Below are 27,917 nucleotides of genomic sequence, written 5' to 3'. Positions count from 1 at the left end.
TTTTTTGTGCAAGTCGTTACATTATATTTTGAGGCTTACGTAATTTGTTATTTCATATAAATGCAATTTCTCACTTTTTATTATGTTTTCATGTTAATGTCTTTCTCTAATATATCACAACAGTAATATATTGTTTGTTACTCTTTTATTTTGATTTACATAAGGTTTAAAACTATGAGACTTACACCTCAGACAATCTCGAGGCCTATGTCTCACCTCAGAAACGAAAAATGCCTCAAAACCTAATTACAAATTTTAAACATTGGTTTAATGTTTTATTGTCACTATGTGTAAGTGCATAAGGTGAGACAAGGATCTTTGTATTGTAGGAGACTCTAAGGATTAATATATGATATTTCTATTCTTACATTTGAGCCTTACTTTCTTTCAACTTTTCTTGAGTATTCATTTTTTTGAGGAATCCAAATGTCTAGTGCCTCTATCGTCTCAGTTAAATTTTTGACTTGGTCATTTGAGTGGAATGTTTTGAAAACTATGTAATAAAAGAAGGTGAGAGAAAAAAGACCTTAAGTTGAGAGATGGAGAGAATATATCTATATATATATATATATATATACATATATATATAACTATGCAAAGTGAATCTCAAGCTAAGAAAACTTCCAAATTTAAGAGGAAAGCACGATAACACTTACGTCCAAGCCATCTAGCCAGTTTAGATATTTTTAATAAAGTTTTATTTAGCTTTAAAACATTAAGCTTAGCACAAGTACATCCCTACGAATACACTTTAAAAAAAAATAAAGATGTCTGAAAACTATCAAGCCTTATGTCGTAATTATTTTTTTAAGAAAGCACGTTAGCACAATATTTAAAATAAGCTTCTAGATTTAAATATATAAATTAACAAAAAATAATAATAATAAACAAATAAAACTTGATTTTTTAGTATGAAATGAGCTATATATTATGAGAGGAACTTTCTCACCGAGGCATTCACAAATGTAAAAGCTCAATATAAGTTCTCATAAAGAAAATATCGGCTAAACTTTATGACTTAATTAATTAGAATATTTTGCATATATCATACGCTTGCAAGTAATATAACTATTAAATCTATCTAAACTATCATATAAAAGTAACTCAATTAACGTAATAATTTCAAGAATAACTCACATGTATAAAGACAAATCTATTATAAAAAGTGCTCTTTTTGAAGAAAAATTCATACCAAAATTACTCATTGCAAGCTTAACTCAAATACCAAATTTGATGGCGGTGAGAAACCTTATGATGTGATTGGTGGCAAAAACTTGTTGGGAATTATTAGTTTAGGATGAGGCCCTAAGAGGGGTGTAGCGGCAGGAGAGCTAGTACGTCTCATTTAGTGTTAGTTCGAGTTAAATTGTTTTAGCTATTTAATTAATAGGCTTTACTAAAAGCTAAATGAAATAAAACTAATGTAAATGATTACATTAGAATGTAAAATTATGATTTGATGCTTTTTTTAGACTTTTAGGAGGGATAACAAAACTAACTACGAGAGAGCATAGTCTAGGCTAAAGGCTTCTATGTGGGGTTTGGATTGATTTTAGTGGCTTTGATTGTGGATAGTTATTCTTGATAGATGAACTACGGTGTAGAGGAAGATGCTAGAGAGCTTTAGAAGAATATTTGAGAAGAGTAAAGATAAGCATAAAAGATAACTAACCAATCACATCAAAATCGGTCAAAATAGGCGACCAAGCGATAACCGAAAGAGAAAATTTTTTCAAATTTTATGTCATTTCAATTTGAAAAATGATTTAAATCTATTAGAGTTAAATAAAAAAATGACGCAATGGAAGGATTCATGTAGCCAACCCCACTTAGTGGGATAAAGGCTTGCTATTGTTGTTGTTGTTGTTGTATTTCAATTTTGAAATACTATATTACATACGAGCACGAGCACTATAAATCTTGACTTTCCTCAATTCAAACAAAAAGAGAAAATTTTTAGGAGAAAAAGTGAGGCTAATCATTAAATTTGGGAAGAGCTCCAACCTTTTGTTATTAATGTATTTATCATTCCAAAATACATCCTCTAATGGTTGGCCAAAGTATGTCCAAAAGAAAATAAAAATATGAAGTTTAGAAATACTGAATGTATTTTAAATATTCTTTAAGTAGGATTTTGCTTGGGCACCAAAATACATCCTCTAATGGTTGACCATAGCATGTTCAAAAGAAGATAAAAATATGAAGTTCAAAAATACTGAATACATTTTAAATATTCATTAAGTAGGATTTGGATTGGGCTCTTATTAATAAGGTTTTTTTTTTTATGAGGGAGGGGGGAACACCTTTAATTTGGCCTCATATTATTAGGCTCTTTAAATTCATTCAAGTTATCTACCTACTATGCTACATCAAAAAAATCTTATGACCAAATAAGACTATCATCTGCAACCACAAGATACCTCCCTATGAATGCCTTTACAAGAAACCACGTAAACAATATAAAACAATACAAATTTAATGTTAATCCTAACTGCAATTTATTATAATTAGGAACAGTACTCCACAACTCTAATCTAATTCACTGTTCCATCAAAAAATATCTTTAATAGCGTACCAAAATCATAAAATATATCTTCTCCTTAATGTGAACACACTTGATAGTCATGGTCATTTGTGCTTGCAAGCTATCTTATGTATGCTTTTGTTCTTGATTATGTTGGAACATAAATCATTACAGAATATTCATGCTTTCTCGCATTGGTGAACGAGGCAAAGTTTTTATGGATGCCGTCAACATTAAATTAATCTTTAACTTTATCAAACTATCTTAAGATTGAAAAATGACAATCTCAGGGTGACTCACAAGTATATTTTATAAAATTAAATTGAACTAGTTATGTTAATATAGATATAAACATTTGATAAGGGTTACATGTACAAAATTAAGCATGTTAAGAATTAGAATGTTAAAACATATATGTGGTACGTATAATAAATTAAGATTTAGCTACATTACAAGGGTTAGAAATAGTACTTATGAAAGTTATGATGGAAGAAATTGATCAATGCTCAGAATATGTACATTTGTAGGCAAAAAAATGAATTAATAATAGATATTTGGCTCTATAATAATTCAACACGTATCCTGAATGTCGTAAATCTTAGCTTGTGAATGCATTATTTAAGAAAATTTTGTTATTAGCACAATTATTCAAGTAAATCATCCAACAACCATCATTTAATATGAGCAACAAAAAAAATACAAGGAGACCAAGTCTCCTTATTGAATCCTTCATCTCAGGTCATCTACCAAACTCTTAATTGCAAAATGTCTAATGTTAAGGAAAAGTAAATGAGGATAAACCTAAAACTAGATGAATAACAATGCGAAAGACTCTTTAGAGAAGGAAGCTCATTGAAACATTCAACAGGATAAATTTCAAAACTTTGCAAAAGCCTAATACACCTTATCATATATAACAGCAAACTTAACAAGTATCTATTTATTTCCCAAGGAAAAAAATAAGCATCAATAAACACTTATTTGATAATTGTGCTCAAATTGGCAGTTTAAAGTATGACGAAATTTCAGCCACTAAATAAATTTGATTTATAGAAACTCTTAGCTGGCTCTACTCTTCTTATCATCATCCTCAAAGACATAGAAGTTTGCCCACCAAAATTGAGTCAATATTTTCAAGTAGACAAGGTCGACCAAGTAAAACATGGGCAACAATCATTAGTAACATGTCATTAAATGTCATCCAATAAATGGTTTATTGAAATGGAGCAAAGCACATATGGTGAATGACATCGAGGTTTTATCAAACCATGTGAACAAGTGCATCTCTAACTTTAATTCAACCCGGTCAAGGCTAATTTAAAAACTATATCAATGAAACCATCATCAACAATTAGAAATCTACCAGAACTAGAGTGGACGATAGCAATCCTATAACAATTGACGTCAACCTTTAAAAGACTAAGGTCCAACTCATCAACACTAAACAAGAGACTGTAAACGGCCTCCTTAAGATTACTAGTCCACTCCATAACCTCATACATTAAAAACTCTTCTTTTCTTAAATTATATCTACTTACTCTAACTATATAGGTGGGTGAACAATTTTGATAAACTTTTCAATGAAGTTTCTGAATATACGATCAACCTTAGTGATCTTAATATTGTTAATAATTAAAAAAACATTTTATTTTACTGTTACATTAGTAAAAAGAAGTTAAGTTTTAAAGAAAACCAAAAGTGAAAAATCAGTACGATCTGATGATAACACAATTGAAGTGAGGAAATATTTAGGAGAAACTGTTTAATATTATTTTAAAACTTAAAAAGATTTTTGAGTGGAGAAAGTGTATTTCGGTCCCCATTTTTAAGAATATCTGATGATAACACAATTGAAGTGAGGAAATATTTAAGAGAAAATGTTTAATATTATTTTAAAACTTAAAAAGATTTCTGAGTGGAGAAAGTGTATTTCGGTCCCTATTTTTAAGAAAAAAGAGGATACACAAGAGTATGCAAATTATAGAAGAATTATGTTGATGTGTCATACTTTAAAATTATGGGAGAGGATAATTGAACATATGTTAAGACGCGACACAAAAATTTCTCATAACTAATTGGTTTTATGCCGAGCAGGACTACTATGGAAGCTTTACATTTATTGAGAGGTTTGATGGAGATGTATAGAGAGAATAAGAATGATCTACATATGATTTTTATTTAAGTGGAGGAATGCATTGGGTTTATTGTGTTAAGTGCCTAGAATGAAAGGAAAATTTTATAAGATGCTGGTGAGACCTGAAATGTTCAATGGCGTAGAACGTTGGCCTTTAAAAGAGAAGCATAAAATCAAGCTAAGTGTTGCAGAGAGAAGAATTCTTAAGTAGATGAGTGGCTTTACACTTAGAGATAAAATGTGAAATGAATATATCCATTATAGGGTTGGTGTAGCTCTGCTGGCGGACAAAATTAGAGAGTCATCTGGCGGACAAGATTAGAGAGTCATATTGGATGGTTTAGTTATATTAAATGTCGACAATTTGATGATCCTATTTGGAGAGTAGATGTTTTAGATTCGACTTATGCTAAGAAAGGCAAGGGAAGACCTAAACAGACTTGGATATATTGTATAAAAATGATCTTAATCTATTAGAACTAAATGAAAATATGACACTCAATAGGACGCAATGGAGAAAAAAGATTCATGTAGCTGATCCCACTTAGTGGAATAAAGGCTTGTTGTTGTTATTGTTGTTACTCTAATTACATCATACAAGTACATTTGTTGAGGCAAGTGAGCTAATCAAATTGATTTCTCCAAAAGCAAGAAAGAAATTAGACCTTGCTTCGTGCTACAAGGACCAATAGTAAACTTACAATTAAGATATTTACCCATTGTTTAAATGCTACCCTAAATACAAGATGCGTTAGAAAGAGTTCTTAATTTGAGAGCTAAGTATCATAATAGAGGGGGACGGAGGTAATGATACTGGAATTAACCAAACAATAAAAAAAACAAATTTCATTACATAAATCAAATAGGAAAATACAACCAACATACGAAAATCTGAAATTGCAACAACTAACAACACAAATTCAAACTAAGGGGTAGATCCACGGATGGTGGTGGTGGTTGGTGAGGGTTTGGAAGGTGGGGTAGAAATGAATAAGACAGTTGGCAAGTAGATAAGAGCAAGAACGTTGTTTCCCTTATGCCGGAAACAAGCAAAGAGCGGGGAAGGATGTGAGAGGGTTGTCTAAGATGATTGTAGCTAAGATTGAGGACTGAAATAGTGGTGGCAGAAAAGAGGAATGTTTGGACAGCAAAGAAAGCAAAACGCAAAAATGGAGGGCTGGAACAACAATGACAGCGAAGAAGAAGGCCAAGACAAATAAAAACTGCAGAACAACCAATAAGCAAGTGTTGTATGAGGCGACTGCAACGAGGGGGAATGCGTGGCAGCAAAAATGGGGGATGGGAGGAAAGAGTCAGAAACGGATAAGTATCACCTCGAGAGCAAAATAAAGTCAGAGCACCACTTGAACCTTGGCGGAGAATGATCATCTCAGATCGAGATACAACAAAAGCACCACTCGTCTTTAGATACAATCCTAGAAACAAAATCCTCGAGACACCAATGGCAATCCCTAAAAAAACGCACCAAAAAATTGCATTCTAAATCCTAATACAACATATATAAAGGAAATGACTACAAAAGAAGAAATGGAAAGGAAGCACTAGTTGAAAATAGAAAAAAAAGGAAAGAAACAATGTTCAGCTTGGTTCTATCTCACTCGCGTGCCTCGATTGCCTTATTCTCATAGATACGGTAGTCAAGTAATTTTTCTCGCATGCAGCTATTGCTGCATCTTTGACGCACCGCGCCCCACATCAGTCTCTCGATGCGGAAGCTTCTGACTCCATATAGTGCAGTGTCAGATCAGTCATGTTGAAGGTGATAAAGTTAATGAAACTTCCCAACAAACCAATCTTGTAAGCATTGTCATTCTTGAGCATATCCCGATAGAATAAGTATTCATATTCCTTTGGCACAACTTGAGCTGGAGTTATATATAGATGTAGATTCTCATAAAGTAACTCTCGAACCATTAAATCCGTAAGTTATTTCTCCCCCTTCTCATACTCATTTGAATGTATTTCATAGAAAGTATGTCACGAGAAATCAACTCTAGAATGAAATATATGGAAGGCTGCACCACACTAAAGTAAAACCACTCAGGAGATGTCTCTTCTTCTTCTCTGAGAGGACCTGAATCCTACTGTAGGATGTTCTTCTTTCCTACAGACCTCCTAACATGATTTCCAACACCGTGGGTCATCCATTCTATCTGATCAACTATCAGTGAATATACTATTGCATTGACTTTAATACCCAAAGAACTCCACATAGTCTTTCGAAAGTGGCACAAAAGAATCTCATTTCTGACATGTTGGACCTCACTTAGTACGAGCAACTAAGAAAGTAGACTACATTTCTAAAAAATCTGAAATTGTCTTATCTAGAATTGTCATGGGTCTAGAGTCGGTTTCTCAAACTCAAGCTCCTCTTCGGTAACTACTGTTGATTATGTTGGAGTCTCTCATGTGCTCAGCTTGAACTATGTGTTTTTTACGCTCATCAGTTGGAACTGGTACTCTTTTGTGTCATCACCTTCTTCAGTGCCTACTCTTTTGTGTCATCACCTTCTTCAGTGCCTACTCTTTTGTGTCATCACCTTCTTCAGTGCCTACTCTTTTGTGTCATCACCTTCTTCAGTATTTATTGCATGCTTTTCTCCCTCATCCAATCATTTTCAGTGTCTGTTGTATGTTTTTCAGTGTCTACTATGTGTTTTTGTGTCATCGCCATCTTCAATGCCTACTCTTTTGTACCCTTGTTTGGATAATATGATACACTGCTCAAAATAGTGACACTTAATGCACTTTCTTGCTAGGAAAGATTTAACAATGTCGGTTGGCTTCATCTATTCTCCACTCTAAATTAGTCTCACCTTAGGTAGAGGTTGGATGTTCCCTTGAGCGTACTCTTGCCTTGATCTTAGGAAACTCTGCCTGTAAGATGTGGTTGTCATCCGATGATGTTGTCTCTCCATTTTTGAAGCTAGAGGTCTGAACATCCGGTAATAAATGAAGGTAATGGTACTCCATCTTCCATTTTAATTCGGACCAGATATTGATCTTGTATTTTCCCTCATGTTTGTGTAAGTGCTTCAAATTTTCCCACCTAAATAATGCACTCTTCTTTAACTTGTTGGCAGCTCATTTCACCATTCTGTCCAGCTAGTCTTCCTAAGTACTCAAATGCACGTTCAACCGTCCAGAACCACTCGATGAACACTTTTGGATCCATATGGTCAGTGCTTCAAATTTTCCCACCTAAATAATGCACTCTTCTTTAACTTGTTGGCAGCTCATTTCACCATTCTGTCCAGCGAGTCTTCCTAAGTACTCAAATGCACGTTCAACTGTCCAGAACAACTCGATGAACACTTTTGGATCCATATGGTCGTAAAATATGAAAAACACACATTTATTTCAAAATCTTGGATTCTTCAATATTTCATGTCACTTCATCAAAATTTAGTGGTTCATCATCTCTAAAATATATCTGCTAGAAGGCATTCACTGCATTCTTTCAATCTGGCTAGTCACTGTTGTAGCATGAGTGACACTTTTGGATTGCCTCCTCTCAAAGGCAATAAGCCTTTGTTGATTTGGAGGATTTCCCGCCGCACATCCTCTATACATGATTCTCGAACATCTCTTAGTGGATTTCACATAAGCAGGACTGTGTCACTTTCTCCCGAACAGGTCTTCAACAATTATCTCTTCGGTGGCGTGATTTGGATTTGGGTGTGTAGGTGGAAGAGGGTGCACAAGTAGGGATGATGTAGGGTGGGAAAGAAAATTTTTGGGTGGCCATTTTGAAAAATCAACAAAGGAAAGAATTTTTGTGTGGAGTTAGGGTTAGGTATTGGTGGACGCTATAATAGGTGAAACTAGGGTTGTGTGGAGGTAGGCTTGGTTGTTCTTTAGGAGGGTATGCATTCTAGGGTTTGGCTAATTATAATATGAAATGATACCCGAGTTAACCCAAAAATAATAGAAAATATGGGTAAGGGCAGGAAGGAGGGAGGATTGAGAAGGTGGCAACAACAAAGAGCAAGAATTGGATAGCAGTGGCAACATAGGTGGAGGGCTAAAATAGCAACGAAGGCGAAGAGGAAGGGCTGGACCGAGGAAATCTACAGAAAAAATAGCAAACGAGTGTGTTTTGGGCGGTTGCCGTGAGGGGATAAAAACCACATCGAGATGCAACCTGGCTAAAATAGCAACGAAGGCGAAGAGGAAGGGCTGTACCGAGGAAATCTACAGAAAAAATGGCAAACGAGTGTGTTTTAGGCGGTTGCAGTGAGGGGATAAAAACCACCTCGAGATGCAACCAGAGCGCCACTAGACCCTTGGAGGAGAATCGCCACCTCGGAAAAAGATAAAGCCAAAGCACCGCTCGTTCCCTAAAAGGGAAAACGTGGAAACAAGGACAACTATCCCGATAAAAAACTTATGAAAAAAACTACAGTTCAAATCCTAATACAACGCATATATAAGAAATGACTAAAAAGAAATGAAAAGAAAGGAAAAAACTAGCAAGAAATAGAAAGAAAATAAAAAAACAACGTTCAACTTTGTTCTATTAGCTCGTGTAACCTAACTGCCCAATTCTCGTTGATACGGAAATTGCGTGACTATTGAATCGTGTGGCTATTGTCGAGTCTTTGATGCCCCGGGCCCCATGTCAGTCTCTTGAGATAAAGGAGCTTTGATTTCATTTATCGAAGATTCTGGCTCTTCGTAATATATTGTCAGATTGGCCATATTGAAGGTGGAGCTATTGTAACTTCCAGGTAAGTCAATCTTATAATTGTTACCATTCCATAGCACATCCTAATAAAATAAATATCCAACCCCTTTGCACAACCCGAGGTAAGTCAATCTTATAATTGTTACCATTCCATAGTACATCCTAATAAAATAAATATCCAACTCCTTTGCACAGCTGTTAAATTTACAATTTGCACTTCTCGTACTCAGTTGAATGTATCTGATAAACAAGTATGACAAGAAGAATTAACTCTAGAATAAAATGTATGGCATGTTGTACTACACTAAGTATAGTCACCTTCTTCTCTGAGATGACCTTGATCCCACTGTAGGATGTACATTCATGCAAAGCTCCTAACGCAATTTCCAACACTACAGGTGATCCATCCTATCTGGTTAAATGTAGATGGGTACACAGTTGAACTAGTTTTAATACCGAAAGGACTTCATATAGTTTTCCAAAAGTGGTGGAAAAGAATCTCATCTGACACATATTGAACCTCCCTTACTAGGAGCAGCTCAAGAAGTAGAACATTAAAATTTAAAAGTTTGAAATTCTCTTACCTAGAGTTGTCATATGTCTAGCGCCGGTTCCTCGAACTCAAGCCCATCTTGGGCAACCACTCTTAATTCTGTTGGAATCCATCTCAAGGGCTCAGCATGAACTAAGTGTTTTTCTCCCTCATCAATTAGAATTTGATACTCATTTGTGTCCTCATCTTCTCCAGCATTTACTATGTCATTATTCATTTCTTCAATAATTACATACTCAGTGAAATAGATTGTACCCTTAAATTAGCAATCTGTTGTACTATGCCCAAAATCGTGGCACTTGATGCACTCTAGTTGCGACAGATTTAGGAACACAGGTTGGCTTCACCTATTCTCCACTCAGAATCATTTTAGTCCTACTTCGCTTCCTATTGTTTGTTGTTTGGCACCAGGGAAACAACCACCTTGATGTTTTTTGCTTATCAACCGCTCCTCTTTGTTGTCGCCATCATTTTATCAATCGCCTTTTTCATCGCCACAACACCTGTTCTCCACTCTAAACAACAAGTCGATTGTTTGTCCTTGGAGGAGAATCGCCACCTTAGAACGAGATAACGATGGATCACCACTCACCATTAGATACCACCCTAAAAGGAGAAACTTAGAGACGCTGACAGTTAAAAACTGATGAAAAAACTACAATCCGAACCCAATAAAATGCATATATAGAACAAGACTAGAAATGAAGGAAAAGAGAAAACTAGCTAAAAATAGAAATAAATAAAATGGACGACATTCAGCTCGATTCTGTCCGCTCGCATAACTCGGCTACCCAATTCTTGGAAATGGGAGTCGTATGATTGTTATAGTGTGCGGTTATAGTGTGCGGCTATTGTCGCGGCTTTGACGCCCCCTGTCCCGCATTAGGTAATTCTCCCTAATTGGGGAGCCAAAAATTCTAGTGGAAAGTATCTAAAGCTACGGTGAAATGCAGCTATTGTGCAAAACAATTGAAGCAAAATCTCTTTACAAATATATAAAACTACAAAGAAGACTTCAATTTGAATATAGTTCATTTTGGGATCTATGTGAACCCATAACTCAAGTCACTTACTCATAATCCTATGCCAGACAGGTTAGTTCTTCCATGGAATGATTGTGATGTGCATATCAGAGAGATTGATTTTAAAAACTTTTTCATGTTATCCCAACTAAGAATTTGGTTATGAGCGCGTCTAATAAACTCTTGATTGGTCGGTTAGCTACATTTTGGCAAACCATACCTGCTTCAAAAGTCGTACCATTCAAAGTGTTTACCAATCAATAAAAAAAACTTTTGAGTACAATATCAAAGAAGAAGATTGTTGATTTTAATCCTCTTGGTTGTGTTAACTCCGGAAATATGTGAAGACTATCTTGCCCGATAAAATCATTCTTTGAATTGATATTAAAATCAGATGCAGGTTGGGTTAAGATGGTTATGCTACTCCCAACATCACATCCAGATACAGATATGGTTCTACACATAGTTGACACACAAGCTCTAGGAAAGTCAACCTCAAAACTTTCTTTCGTTGGAAAGTTATTGAACAAATCAAATGTTCTTCCCTAAAGAATGCAATAATCTGATTCACTTGGCTAAGAAAGCCTGAAAGATTATTCTTCTTCTGGAAGAATCATACTGGCCTAGCCTTTAGCGGGAAGTTTCCCATAATGTGGCACAATGCTGCACTTACTTGCTGGTCAAGGGAAAGAAGCAAGACATTGGGTGTGTACTCCAATCTCCCATACATCACACTCATTACAGAATTTCTTTAGTCAACCACCTGAACATTATTGTATTTCCTTGCATCATATGGGTCTACAAGCTTTCTCAATCCCCAACTATATGGAGAAGTTTCTTATGGCCTTTAATGTTAAAAAAAGCAAAAAATTTAACCTAAACATTTTTTAGATAATTCTCTCATAAGATACTAACCTCCAACAAATACCAAAAATTTGTACTTCCAGGATAAAGTTGTACTACTTCATGAACATAATTATATAGTGCATGAAAAATTCAAAAGACACCAAAAAAAGAAACTTCATCCTTTGCGTCAAAGTATTGTATCATATATCTATGATTGGTTTATCAGTGATTATATAATAATAAATTATTCGTGATATCATTTGATTGTATGTTAGGCGTTCAAAAAGTTAATTAATTAAAATAAAACCATGCAGATGATGACCATGATAATTAGGCAATTAATCTTATCTTTAAATATGGTATCACTATAAAACGACGACTTTGTATGTAATTATGTACGGCTGCTAATCTCTCAAAGCATCACTTTAATTGTTGAATGTGAAAGAGCTGTTCAATTATCAAGTTTAAATTATGAGCAGCATGAAGTCCAATATAAATATGGATATTTATCCAATAACAACTTGTCTTTAATAATGTAATAATACATTATTATATAAATTACAAAACAACTAGTGGAAGAATGCATTGAGTTACTAATATGTTTGAACAATCTCTAATGACATTATCAATAACCACCTGAACAAAGCAATGTTATCCAATCTTCTCGTTATACTTGCTGAACATTTCAAGTAGTTAATGATGTTTCTATTGAAAAATCTAAAGAAGAATGGCATAGTGAGATGGCATTTAATCAATTAAATATATAAGCTATAATATGCTTATATTGTGCATTCATATCTGATGATTACAGGCATTATTCTAAACTTAAAATCAGGAAAAAAAAAAGGGAAAAATGATTGTTGCATGATCATGATCATGAATTAATCTTTATGACGAAAAGAATGAAATGAGAAAATCTTAAAAAAATACCATTGTCCATGATCATGAATTATTCAAATGAATATGATGAGGGCATAAATGATAGTTTTGTAGATTTAATAATAAATTGTCTTCATACTTCTGGAAAAACTTTTTTTCAAATCAAAATAATTTTTTATAAGATATTGGAATGCTTGCCTATTGACTAAGATCTGAAGGTCACAACAATGTAATGATTTATCCACTTATTACAATGATTTCCATCTTGAATGCAAGAACAATCATTAATAGAAGAGGAAAATTTCAAGAAAAATAAATATTTAACATTATCCTCCCGTCCAGCTAATAATTTTTGTTCAAGTGGAGATGAAAGTGGAGAGGAAAGGTTTACCAAGGTCAACAAGATAATGGAATATCTTTTAAAGAAGAAGGATAAACAAATGAAGCAGTTCGTTCGTAAAGAAAGAAGAAAGAAAAACAGATTAGCAAGTTTGTTAGAAAACAGAAAAAGAAAGAAACTACATCAGAAGGATAAGTAAAGCCAAAAGAAAGCAAACTTTACAAAGATCTATCCAAAAAATATGTAAATAAAAAAGAAAGCTGCAAATGCAAACTTAGTGACTCATGCACTATACTTGAAGAAAATAAGTATATTTGTCTTAGCAGCTTAAGTTCATGAAAGAAAAAACCACCCCCCTAACTCCAATGAAAATAAGATAAATGAGCATTCATATTGTGAGTTATCAAACGCTTTGGTGATTTAGTAACTGATTATAAAATTTTGAAAAAGAAGCGTTTTTTTTATTATTATTATTAAGAAGTCATCTGGATTTATTAATATCATCAATAATTTGAAGTAAAATGTAATGATAGGCTTAAGAATGGCGTTATATATCTGAATGGTAAATTAGATAAGGTCATATGCTTGCATTTAAAAATAAAAGGCTTAAATAAGAACTTAATTATTTAATCACTTTTCATTTTCATGTGATGATCATGATGTTAAGAATTTACACATTAAAATTAAGTCAATTGAGGATGAAAATGCTAGGAAATTAAAATGAATGACTTATGCATTGTCTCAACTATCACATTTACAGCAAGTTGTACTCATTTTACGCAAATTACACATGTTTCATGTCAGGCATCAAAGCTGAAGGATACATATACAATGATAAAGCATATTAGTAAGTGACTGGTATAAATATAGCACAAAACTTTCATACTGGAGCCACACTTTATGTCGGTTCAGATATTTAAAAACCTTCAGTTTAGTCCTATACATTTGGACCACACTTGATGTAGATCCTTCAATTAATATCTGTCAATTGATAAAAGATGACACAAATAATAACAATTTTTCCTCCTTCCCCCTCTCTTCATTTTATGTAGAAATAACCTCTTCTTCTCTCCCTCTCCTAATAACAGTTCTCTCAGAGAATAACGATAATTTTCGGCTCCAACGATACAAACACACCGCAACTAAATTCTACAGATGTTATTTTGGACATCCATAAACAGTATGAACTATTAGTAAAATAAAAATATTATAGAACTGCACCTCCTTCAGCTTGTGAGGAGCTCATCACCACATGCGTCCTCCACCTCCATGATTTTTTCATCTGCAGTTGCACCGACATCAACCACCCTAGACATTAAAGCGTCCCCTTCATCTTAAAGAATTGCACCAACTCCTCTGCATTCGCTAGCAAAAGAACCAAATGCAGCTTTAAAGCTTACAGCTTTGCACCTAGCCACTGTTTGGAATATCATACTAAGCCTGAAGTATATTACTTTCACTCTAGCATCATAATCTCATTGTGCTCACGAGTTTAAATGCTTAAACATATATTATTACCTTTGACTAAAGCCATATAAGCTTCCCTTGTGAATTGTTTTATAATGTCCAAAATAATTAGAACCAGCTAGCACCGGTTCAACTGAAGCAACACTAGACAGTTCGTGACATTACAAAATAAAAAAGAAGACAAAAAGGAGATGTTGAGGGACATGAAGTGAAAAGGAACAGTTGAATCCCACGACAATAAGGACTGGAGGAGAGGAGACTGCGTATCAGTTGTGAAATAGAGAATGAAGAACAGCGAAGTCGAAGAAGGCGAGCTCGGCGAAAGAAAGGAGATCAAGTGAACACTTTTGCACAATCTCAAATGAACTCGAAGTTGTGACGCAGAATTGGGCCACGAACAAAGGATTGAACGTGCAAACGAGAGAGACAAAGAATGAGAGTTGAGAGCGTAGTGAGAGAGGTGGAATATGAGAGATCGAGAGCAAACATGTATGGCGTGAGTGCTTGAGCAACATGCTTGAGTCAAGTAGCAGAATGAGAAAAGGGCAAGTAGAAATCACAAGCAAGTTAGCTATGGGTGCTCATGTTGATCGCGAACAAGGTGACAATGTAGGTATTAGCACGAGCAAGCATCAAGTGCAAGAGCAATCAAATTTGTGTAATGCAAATAACTAGCGCGTAGCGAGAAGAACATAAGTTACGATTAAGCAACGTTAGAATGTAAGTATTAGCGTGACCAAGCAATGAATGTAAGAGTACGCGATTGTGCTCAAGGCCAAAAAAGAGCACTAAGGGATAAGAAGAACATAAGTCAAGATTAAGCAAAGTTAGAAAACTTTATGGAATTTGATAATTTAAATTTAGTTTAGTTATAAATAAGTAATATTTTGAATATGGATCTATGATATAATGAAGTAGGTTAAGAAATTTAATTAATAAAACTTAAATATTATGATAACACAAATTTAATAAGTAAATCCACAATAAAAAAAAAAAACATGGTAAAAATTAAAAATATTGAATTAAGAATTTTAAATATAAGTAATAATCTATTTATGAAATAAAATATAATATAAATTAATGCAATGTTTATGCATATATATTAGTGGAATAAATTTTAATGTATAAATTATAAAATTATATAAATTTTAAAAGTAATGTCAAATCTTGTAAGTTAAAAATAATAGTATGTTAAAGAAGAAATTGAAAGATTCAAAAAAATAATGATGCATGAGTATATATAATTGAATAAAAGGAGTTTAATCAAGCATATTAAAGCAAATCATATTATAGTCACACACACAGAGATATATATATATATATTATACACACACTAAATTAAAAGTGTGAAATATCAGTATCGCTTAATTCGATAGCAGTACACCTTTAGCATGATTTATCCATTGTATATATTGATTATATTGAAATGAGCATCATAGATATCTCAATAAGTTTACACTTATTATAGATATTGATGTATATGTGAAAATGTTGTATGATATGAGAATGATAATGAAATGAATTATAGCGATTGCATGTGTAGTTGGCTGGTGGAGTTTACATTCTTATAATATCAATTGGGGGCGCTAAAGTACACGTACAAGTAAAATGAAAAAAATATATATTAATATTGAAGTATTTTAATTGATATAATTTTATATGGTTATCATATGACAAATATAAACAATAGAAATAAAATAAGATAGTGTACAATATGATAAAATGTTTTGAACCTTCTTCAATGATGATAATTAAATAATAAATTATGAATTATTTTTATATTGATTCATTATGTTGACTAGCATGCATGTTCTTTTTTTTTCCGTTATATTACTTTAATTTAGAAGTATCAAAGGGTTGTTGATAGCTCACCATATTTAACTAATATTTTCAGGTTTAAATCTTGACCTAGAAAATGAGTGAAATGAGAGAAAAAATTTATAAAAAACGCAAATAAACTAATAAATGATAAATTTATTCATGATTATTTACTTTCAAGTAGATTTAAATTTTATCTTATTAGTAGCCTATAGACATGTGATTATTTGGATTACTTTTATTAGATAGTGATACATGTTTGATTTTTAAAGCTATTCTTGATCTAGTAATTCTAAGCCCCTAACTGGGGTCATAACAAGTTTATTTAAATTCACTTATTCAAATGCCTTAAATCCTTTTATATTGTAATGTGCATTATAAAATTATTTAGCCATCCACATTGTACAGAATTTAACTTGAAGTGTTCCAAAATAAATTATAAATGTCAGTTGCATGCCCAATTCACCTCCCCGACTCTCCTTTTATGTGTGTTTAAACTCTTAAAATTTGAAATAAATGTCTACATGAATTATTGAATGCCCATTCTAACATGCAATGCTAATGGAAAGAGTCAAATGCCCCTATTGCTTTCCATGAGATTCTTAACTTGCAAATAAAACAAACGCTTCCATTTTAGAAAGCAAACAATCATATCCTTGCCTAAAATTTATAATGTAACTATCCATTTGCTATTGATTGTATAACCATACGAGGCAAAAATTTTGCATCTACTTAACATCTTCAATTACAAGAAAAACCAAAAAAAAATAAATTTCTTGCAATGCTTCAAGGCATGATAAACCATAATACAGTGCAGAAAAATTGCCCAAACATAAAAGCAATAAGCTATTACTTAAGCTAATTAAACAAGGTTTACTGAAATTTTATAAATAAAAACACAAAAAAGTTGCTCCCACTAACTACCCAAAAATGCCCTTCAAGTGGTTGGTATAGTTATGATTGGGCCCTTTAAGGATGTATTCAAATAATAGAACTGTGTTATTCTTTTGTTTTTAATTACTTGCATCTTTCTCGCTCCAAGGATCATGCAGAGTTTTAACATTCACTTATCATTAAGGAAAAGAAACTTACAGGGCCTCAATTTTAAACAATTGAGCTATTGTATGGCATGTCAATGTCAATATCATAACAACGCAAGGATTTCCACTAACTAGAAAATAATAGGAAATGCCGACATGATTGAATAAGTTTCATACTAAGCAAGAACAAAGACAACATTTATAGTTATTTCATCATCGCCCACAATAGTCTTATCCTAACTATTTGTAGTTAGTTTTATGACTAGTCCTCATTGTCAGATCTATTTTGTGCAAGTTTTTTTACAAAACCTACTTCTATACATGTTATCTTGAGTTTACTCCTTTTTTTCTCAAAGTCTATCTAACAATATTTTCTAAAAAATAAGAGCTAATAATCATTCACAATCCATCCTCCCTATTTTAGTCAAGCATTCATTTTTATATTTTTATTTTTCATACAATCAACATAAATATCAATGACTTCTTTTAATACGCAGGTCAAACTATAGAAAATTTTATATCACCATCTGTAACCAAACAAAAGAAAAAAAAATAAAACAAAAATTTCACATGAACTGAAGGAAAAAAATGAACAACAATGGAAATTGAAATGAAAGTACTAAATGTACCCCTAAGAATTTGAAGAACTGTCGACACGGCATCCGTAGGGGGCATTGTTTCAAAATTGTGAGCTGCTTCACCTGCAACAAGAGCAATCAAGAGAGGACCTCCAGCTACAGTAGCATAACTGTAGAATAGAAAGAACTCTCCTCTACGGCTTGGATCTTCAGATAAGTGTCCAAAAGTATCAAAATCAGTGCTCCAAAAAACATAGGGAAATAACATAGCAACTTTATTCAATAAGCCGAATCCCAATCTCCTAATTCCATCCAGCTTTCTCTGAGGGAGCTCAGGTGAAAACTTTATCGATCCATTCTTAAGAACCCCAAGTGAAACTGTGCAAAGGGCCATGTCCCCTTCATAAACCTGGCCCCCTGCAATAACTTGCACTCCATCAGCACCATATCGAATGGTGTGCACAGTCTTTTCATATAGTATTGGAACATTTTCAGCTAGAGCCTGAACAAAGCGTCCATTTCCACCTGGCAAGAAACAGTGATCACCACCCATATCATAGGGGTCATCCTGATCCCAAAAAGCTAATGACAACTTTGAAAGGAGCCCAGCATTGGCATATTCCAAATTTGCCAAATGCCAATTGAACAAATTCATCTCTTCATCTGTCACAGCATCACCATAAACCTGCCTGAAAACCTCTAAGGAAGCTCCAAGAGATACATCCATGGCAATCTCCCCCATGGACTGCCTTAGCCTGCTAGTTTTTTCCAAAAGCCGATTGAAAGCATTCTCAACTTTAATATCCACATCAGGATTTACAGGCTTACCATCAGGTCTATACAAAGGGCATTTATCTCTAACCTTATGAAGAGAGGATCCCAGCTGCTTACAAATAATTCCAAGAGGGTTTCCAAGCGTACCTGTCAACACACTCCCACCAAGATCAGCAGCAGCAAACTTGTTTCCCCCTTCCATCCTTTTAGTATAAACCCTACCTCCACTTCTCTTTCTCCCTTCTAAAACCACAACTTTGAACCCAAAACACATCAATTGTCTTGCTGAAGCCAGCCCGGAAAGACCGGCGCCAATGATAATGACATTAGGTTTTGTGGGCTCAGCCGGAATTTTCTCCTTAATTGCAGGGGCTACCCCGAAGTTTACATAACCATGTGAAACTAAGAAATCATAGGCAGAATTCAACAGCACCCCGCAGTGGTCTGGAATCACACTTGCCAAAAAGTCCTTGGTGAGCCAATTCGAGACGCTCTCCCTCCACCTAGAGAGAATGTGGTTGCGGATTAGAATGTAGTTCACCTGCTCAATTCCGCCAATCGAGGAGATGACGCCGGCTTCGATCTCCTCCTCGGTAAGGGAGTCTGCAGGGAAACCAGCAGTGAGGGCAATGAGAGCCTCGTTGGTGGCCTCCCTGTTGATGCAAATGATCTCTTCGAATAAATCAGATGGAAGATTGGGTTTCTCAAGGGGGTTTTTGATGGAATTGGCGGCTTGTGGTATCAGTGACGGTTGAAGTGGGGTAGGAGGAAGAGGAGCGTGCCATTGAACAGTAGAGGAAAGCGAAACTTTGCGGCGGACTCCGGTGCGCTTGCGCTTGCCGTGGAAGGAGACGTGGAGGTCGTAGTTAGAGCTAGGGTTTTGATCAGGAGTTGAATTGGAGAGAAAAGTGGAGAATGGGAAGGAAAGAAGAGGATTTGGAATTTGGAGAGAGAATTGGGGATTGGGGTCGGACATTGGATTGTTCTAAAAGAGCTCAAAGTTGAATTGGAGAGAAAAGTGGAGAATGGGAAGGAGAGAAGAGGATTTGGGATTTGGAGAGAGAATTGGGGATTGGAGTCGGACATTGGATTGTTCTAAAAGAGCTCAATCGTACCTCTCCACTTCTACTTCCTCAGTAACATTTCGCTTGGCGGGGATTGCAGCTGCATCGCGAGGAAATTCTCCCCGAAGGAATTGAAAAAGCCAGCTGAAATGTCTCATGATATATTTAAATACTTTCACTTTTAATTTTTTAAAATAAGATCAAAATTTATTTCGACTAAAATATCTTTGTTACATTTAAAATAAATCATAAAGAGTGAGTAAAAAGAAAAAATTTATTTCGACTAAAATATCTTTGTTACATTTTAAATAAATCATAAAGAGTGAGTAAAAAGAACATTTGGACCGAAGGTCCATTTCTTAGTAGTTAGATGACTGTAACTATAGTTTGTTGTGATAAAAATGAGGAAAAAAGAAAAATCCAAAGTCTAAAATTATTGAATCATGATTTATTCCTGAATTTTACCCCCAACTATTAGAATGCAAAAGAGGAGAGAGAGACAGAGAGAGATAAATAATATTGAATAGTAACAAATATTATCTATTAGTTTTCTCACTTAAAATGATATAATATATTATATTATATTTTGGTCTCTGCTTTAATGAAGGTTGTACAGTCTATTCTAGATATTTTACTTGTATGAGTCTATTGCTTAATTGCCCTATAATTCAGCTAGTTGGGCTAGCATAACTTCAACTCGGTAAGGTTAGTTTGGTTAGCTAGGCAGAGTAGGTGTAGCCGATCGACCTGACTTGATTAGTGTTGAGTCAACAGGATTGGCTCAGTTAGCTAGACTTTGTTAATCAGACCTAGTCTGACTATCGACCCTCGATCCCTGGATGGGGACCTCCTATCGGCATAACAAGACTAGGCTATCGATAAACTGATAAATAGCTCATTTCTTAATGAGAGAATCCTTCATGGTGATTTTGAGGCTATATTGTATTTTCAATTCTTTGGAATGATTGTAAGAATCTAGCCTAATAGATTTGCACTTTGGTCATTCTTTTGTCCTTCTTTGACTCGGTTAGCCTTCATCTTTGCCTTGGATGATTGCATCCAATTGGATAAGTGAGCCTCTTTGTCTCATGTCGTTGAGCCCTCCTTTGTTGAACTTCCTTTCTTTTGTACTATTAAATCTCCTCAGGATCTGCACTGGCGCATTCTTAAAGTGCATATTTTATTGCCCCGATTATATTACTTGTTGAAAGTAACATTTCCCCAAGTTTAAGAGAATTAAATAAAAGTTAGATATCATTTATTTTATAATATGAGCTTCAATACTTAAACTCTCTGGATTTTCGTGCTCATGATTCTTATAAATAGGGAGTGACGGGACTCTTTTGATATTTTATATTTGTTTTGCATCTCTTTGTCTGCATCGGTTGGCTTCCAAAAAATTTTATAGAGAACATAAATCCCTCCCAATGAGCTTTAGAGCAGAAAGATGATGTTTGCCACTTTTGTGAAGTTGACAACACAATGATGTCTAGAAGGTGAGAAGAAGAAGAAGAAAGTCACTACCAGTAAGCATAAAATAGGCGAGCTTGTAGATTAAGTGGGTTGTCTAAACTCTTTTCATTATTCTTGGTGGAGGAAAAATCTAGCAGATGATGGAGGTGGATTGGGCGGCCCGAGTGCCAATTCATTAGCTTAACCTCATACAACAGCTCAAGACCGGCCAACTGATAAGACTGTACAGGAAGCTGCTAGTGCTCTGTCATCACCCAAGGCGCAAGAGGCTAAGGTTGTTATGCCACCTCCCATCTCATTAAGAGCATAGTGTCAATCGCAGGGACCTAGTTGGAGGAATTCCTTGGAATGAAAAGTATTGTCCTTATTTATTACGTTCAATTTTTTGCTTTTTTTTTCTTTTTTTTTAACGTTGTCTTTGGTGCAGTTGAGTCGAATGTTCTTGGAGATGATTCACCTCCAACATGCACTGATGAGGACTCGACCGTGGTGTCGGAGACTACATCAATAGACTAGATAAAAATGAGGATGGTCGGGTTGATCACCCAATAAATCCTGCCAAAACTCACTGGCAAGCGACTGATGGATGTCAGACATCATCTGGATCCCTAGCTCGCTGGCTTGAGGAGATTGAGATTTTATTCACTCAAACGACTAGGATCCAGTTGTTGACCTCATTTTTGGTTGATGTCTAGTTTCCTCCTTAGTAACTTAGGGTCTAGCCATATGAATTTCCTGTTGACCATTCTTATAGGACTAGAAAAGGAACCCTCGCCATTAGAAACTCTAAACTCTTCTTTGCTCAACTTGAAGTTCCACATATTGGTCATAACCTCTAGCACTTAGTAGGTGGGGTCAATGTGAGAGACCTTAAGGGGAGACCCCATAGGACTACTTGGTCTCAGGGTTAACCCTGGGTGGTTTGGTCTTGGTTAGTTTCACATACTTGCACATTACACTTCCACTCACAACATTAAACCCAAGCATGTTTAGCTTTGATCACTTAACCCTTTGAGAGACTCATGTAGATGGCCCTCTAGGCCACTAGCCCTAGGCTAGGGTTTAGCTAAGACCAGTACATGTAGGACCCAAAGTCGAGAATTCTATTGGTCCATAGCTCAAGTAGGGTGGTTGACACCCAATTTTATCAAAATACCCAACTTAGCATTTTGCTCTCAAATCTAGCTAATTTACCAAATTACCCTTGAAACCCAAAATTGACCAAAATTCCCAAAACAACCCAAGATACCCAAGTTTGTTAAAAAATCATCTCAAATCATTTGATACCACCCAAATTGTCCAAAACGCCCCAAAAAATTTCAAAATTACCAAAATACCCCTGATTTATCAAAACTACAAAAATATCCTGGCAACCCAAATTGTCCCAAAACCTTCAAATCATTTTAAATGTTCCCAAAATAAATTTAAACCACTCCTATTTTGACCAAAAGCCCCAAATAGTCTTTAAAGGCCCAATTATCCTAATTCACCGACAATGTCCACCAATTTGATCCCAATCTTCCCCAAATTCAATTCTAAACTCTAATTCATTATGTACAAGCTTGCTTGAAACCAAATACAAGCTCAATTAAATCCAATTTCAAACCCAATTTCAATCTTAATCACAAAATCCCCAATTTGACCCTAACCCAAAGTTTCACCTAATTGAATCCCCAAACCTATCCAATTGCTCCAATTTTGAATCATAAATTCTTTACAACACTTCTCACATCAAATTGAACCTTCAATTGGTCTTGGTCAAGCCCCAATTTCACTCAAAATCAACTTGGACCAAACCCCCCAATTTTGCCGCAAATTAGCCATGTCCCCAAATTCCACCAAATTGAACTCCATGACCCTAAAATTTCCATCCAATTGATATACAAAACTATTCATGACAATCACCCACATCAAATTGAACCATTAATTGGGCCATAACGAAACTCTAGCCCAACTCAAAATAAAGTCTAACCCAACATACCCAAAAATTGACCATGAGTCAAAATACTTCAAATTGAACTTCCAAATCAGTTCAAAATCACTCTAAACCTTTCTAAACTCCTTGCAACAATCATCTACACCATTTTGGCCAATTAATTGAGCTCAATTTCATGACTAGCCCAACCTAAACCCAACTTCAAGCCAACATGCCCAAAATTTAACCCATGCACCAAAGTTGACATTGACGAAACCAAACCAAATTGATCAATCCAAAGCCACCACAACCATCATTTGGACTCTAGTGACAAAGCTAGATCCACCTAGCCCACCCTATATGAGCCATGGACCAAAGGTCCCCTAAATTAAGGGATTTCCTTCCTAAAATGACTAAGCTAATGATATTTTTGCCAAAATCCATCACCAATCCAATTGATTAATCAAGGACAATGAACATATGTCATCCATCCACACATGTATCGATTTAATGGTTACAGAGGCTTCAGACGAGCGGACGGAGCAGAACAGCGGGTCGAGCCAGCACTAAGTCAGATGGCAGTGTTGAATCAGAAGACGCCACGTGGAGGCTTTGGAGACGCGTAGGTTGACACGGCGGCGTGTGCATAAGTAGAAATTTAGGGATTTTGGATAGAAAAATTATAAAAATCCATAACTTTAAAATTCCATAACTTTGCATAGAAAAATCATAAAAATAAAATAAAAATACCCTCTTGCTCAGCAAGTAGAGAAGAATAATGTGGACTAAAAATAAAAATTATTTGTTGAGCCCCTGATTTTTAATTAATTAAATGATCTCTGTGGTATTTTAATATATTTTGATTAAATATTGCTCATCTTGGCTTGATATTTTTAGAATTTGTTCCTCATGATAGAAGAGATGTTCTCTGATTTTTCTAAGGTTAGAGGGAATCTCTGAGCTTGTAACCCTAATTTCAAGCTTGGATGGCTATTTTGGTTTAAATTAATTATATAAATTAAAATATCACTTGAAAAATAATGGGATAAATTTTGAAGGTTCCGTATGGTTAGGAGCTTAGCAAAAATATCATGATGGTTTTAATTATTTTGTATATTTCTATTATTAATTAAATGCTTATAAATTGTATTAACTTATTTAAATTAAATAATACTAAAAAATTAATAAAATCTATTCCACATTGTGTAAAAAAATCATATTAACCCACTGGAAAAATTTAAAATTTATTTGATTAAGTTTGAGTACTAAGTTAATTTTATGAGAAAAAATGCATTTTGTGAAAAAAATATTTAAATTAAATTAAATACACTTAGGAGAATTATGAAAAGTAGTTTTCTGAGTTCCTTGTGATTAGGGGCACTTAGGATAAATACAAATTATTTGTGAGAAAACACTTCATTTTCAAGCTATATTTTAAATAAAAAATAATTTAAAAATTCCAAAATATGGTTTAAAACGTGCTAAATTGTTTCCTGATCACTTAGAACTCATTAAAATATATTTTTTTCCAATTTTCCTAAGTAAAAATAAAATTTTAAAGGCCTAAAAATGTATTTTCCTTATTTTTCATTAAAATAATTATACTAAATAAATTAAAAATCACCAAAATATAAAATTTATTTCTCTGATTTCTCTGGGCTTAGATAAATTTAATAAAAATATAAGAAAATATTTTTTGTAATTAAAACATATTTTTTATTTACTTAAGGCATTAAATAAATAATTATAATAATTAAAATATAATTTGAAAAATCATAGAAATTTGCCTAAGTTATTCTCTGACCTAGGCGAACCTCTAATAATTTTCCCATAAACAAAAACTTTATTTGGATTGTTCAAATAAATTAATATTGAAAATCTTGTTTTCTAAGTTAAAATAGTTATTTAAATTACATTAACATTTGAAAAAAATCACATTTTCTCCTCTGATGTTTCAATTAACCTATGAATAGGGTACTCTAAAGTTGTTAAAGTTATCTGAATTATGCTTAATGATTTATTAAGTGGAGAGCCCCAAGGGCAAAATGATAATTTTAGATTTTAGTGCCTTAATCAAAATAAATCTAAAATTTAGGATTAACCAAAGGGAAAAATGGGTAATTTTGATTTTAATGAGCACTCTGGATGATTGAGACATAATGAGTTAAAGGGTAGAAACCAATTTTCCACCTTTCCATGATAAGAGTAAAATTACAATTTTCTAAATTATCGGGATTTAGAAGTTAATCAAAATCAAACGATTCTGAAGTGATGGGCTTAGGTTAGGAGGATGATAAATAACTTGTTTTAAGCCCACAATTAGATATATTACGATCTTTCAATAAGGATATGTATCACTTAAATTAAAAATTTTAATAATTGCCAAATTCTTCCATTGGGCTTGGTAATGATCTAGGCTTGATCTTTAAACTTATTTGATAAGATTTAGAAAAAGTAGCATAATTGATGATAAACACCTCTAAACACTACAAGCCCATCTTTGATGGTGGGTACAAAATCTTTAATGACTTAAACTTGCCTTGGGGGCATCCACCTACATAACTCTTAAGTGAAATATCAACTAATTAATTGAGTACCCCATCCTTAGGATAATTGAAATGTCAAGGTGCATTGAGTAATATGGTAATTTGCATTGAGTAATAGGGTAATTTTAACTTGACCTTGGGATGATTAATAGAACAATATTATAAGTTCAAAATGAACTCGAAATGTTTCATAAGATCTTTAAAGCGGTTTAGGGTCATTCCCTGAACACTTTGGAATCTCTTGAACATTTTGAAGGACAAATTAGAATTGTTATATTTTGTTCTAAAGTCATTCACTAAGATCTGTTCGGGACTCACTGAGTCATAGTTTGAGTGTTTGTTAATTACACCTTCATATACTCTTTTGATTTATTTAAATTTTTGTAAAATTATATAGATATTGCAAAAGTTAATCTTTAAGTCGGAATGTCAATAAGATGACGGATACGCTTTTACAGTGTTATTTAATTTCTATCATTTTATTTTCTGCAATTTACTTTTGCTTCCAAATATTATAACTGTTTGATTGTGCACCTTACTTTACTTGCAAAAAATCAAAACCCTTTTCAAAAAATTAACCAACATTTTAAAAAATCAAAAACAAATTATTTTAAAGGTAATCATAAATCCTTTGAAATGTCGCCGAACTAAAAACGTCCTTTTGAATTTACGGGGGTCCCTCGGAGGAGGTAACCCATGATTGCTAACGAGATCTCCCCGATTTAAATGGGTTTCAAAACTCATTTAAGCTAAGTAAATTTCAAAAGAAAATAGTGATACCATAATAGTGATACCATAATGAGGGAACCATGAGATCCTAACCGGTGTTGCTCTAATCAACTTTAACCCCCAATGATTGAACTTTAAACTTGTAATTTAAACCTTTTGAACCTTTAGACTTTAGGACTGCTACTTCGTCGAGGAGACTGGAGCTCTCTTTGTGGGCAGCCTTCTATAAAAATAATCTACAAAAATACATCTTTCCTTAAAATTAAACAATAAGCCATAGAATTTTGAGGTTGTCCGCCTAGTGCGACATAAATCCTTAACTCATCTTTTTAGGCTTCTGTATAGCCTTGCCATACAATTTAAGCCTTAACTCATCTTAGGATTCTGAGGTTGCATTCGTCATGACCTAAACCCTCACATCTTTCAGGTTGTTTGTGGGACAGTCTTGCATAAATGTAAGCCCTAATTAATAAGATTGGTAGGATGAAATGTTTAAGGAATTCCTCTCTCTGAAACTGAAGCCAAACCATAGGATAGCTTGGAAAGTCACTGAGGTTCTCCTCAGGATCCGTGATAACCCGTAATTCTTCATCCTTTGAATTTAAAAATAAAATGTTCCAAATTTGAGCTATTCCCCTTTCACATCCATTTATCCGATCTTTTGAAAAGTATTATCCCCTTGAAATTCCTTGAAGACAGTATTCCCTGATTTTAATCAAGAGATTTCATAGGTGACTTTGATTATCTAAGATGTAATTAACTATAAGGGCTTGCCCTTATAGGAAACTTTTAAGAACCCAGCTTAATATAAACTCTATTTAATTTTTCATATTAAATAGGGGAACTTGTCGGTCAACATAAAAAAAAGGTTTTCACTGACTTAAACGAATGTCATAAATTCTTTAGTTTATTTAATTGAGTCTTGCCAGTGAGTAGTAAATTCTTTAGTTTATTTAATTGAGTCTTACCAGTGAGTAGTTGATCAAAAAAAAATATATTGAGATTTTCCTACCTATTTTAAACTATTTTTAATGATATTGCACTTTAAAGAAAGATATTTTTGATGTTTTGTTGCAGGAATGATGAATTAGGGTCAATGGAGCAGAAAGATACAAAAAGGAGCAAATTTGGAGCGAAAAGGACCAAAATGTGGAGATTTGAACTAAGGGCGCCGACGACGCCATCGACGCCGCCGACGGCGAGTTTTTTCCGCCGCCGACGGCGAGTTTTTTTCGAGGCTACAAGACAAAATTCTCCAGAAGTCTGCCGACGGCGCCCTCGAGACAGCTGACGGCGAACTTGGCGAAAAGCTCATCCACAACTTTACAAGACTATTTTGGCCGAAAATTGAAAGGAAAAAAGGGGGTAGCGTCTAGAGTTCATGGAGGTTAGAAAGGTTCCATTAGTGTTTGTTAGAGTGTAAAAAGTGTGAGGAATTCTTTGAGAGATTGTAAGAGTGGAGGGAAAGTGAGAGATTTCTTCCTCCTTGCTACTTCAAAGAGGAATT

The 27,917-nt window shown here is 34.2% G+C and overlaps 1 protein-coding gene across 2 annotated transcripts in view; it reads right to left on the bottom strand.

Moving 5' to 3' along the window:
* The window catches only part of LOC110036327 (lysine-specific histone demethylase 1 homolog 3), a 31,849-nt gene extending 11,980 nt beyond the window's left edge, over positions 1–19,869 (bottom strand). Inside the window, exons 1-2 of one of the 2 annotated variants that reach the window (XM_020740744.1) lie at positions 19,727–19,869; positions 17,961–19,616 (exon numbers count right to left, since the gene is read on the bottom strand). In XM_020740744.1, the coding sequence (XP_020596403.1) occupies positions 17,961–19,616; positions 19,727–19,769 (1,699 nt within the window). In that variant the 5' untranslated portion in view covers positions 19,770–19,869. Of the gene's footprint in view, positions 1–17,960; positions 19,676–19,726 lie in introns of those variants that run through there. The other variant, XM_020740745.1, reaches the window with a different exon arrangement.
* Positions 19,870–27,917: the final 8,048 nt, after the last annotated feature.

Source organism: Phalaenopsis equestris, unplaced genomic scaffold (genome assembly GCF_001263595.1).
Source record: "Phalaenopsis equestris unplaced genomic scaffold, ASM126359v1 Scaffold205161, whole genome shotgun sequence".
Taxonomy (NCBI): Eukaryota; Viridiplantae; Streptophyta; class Magnoliopsida; order Asparagales; family Orchidaceae; genus Phalaenopsis; species Phalaenopsis equestris.
This window is presented reverse-complemented; position numbering and strand designations above follow the sequence as displayed.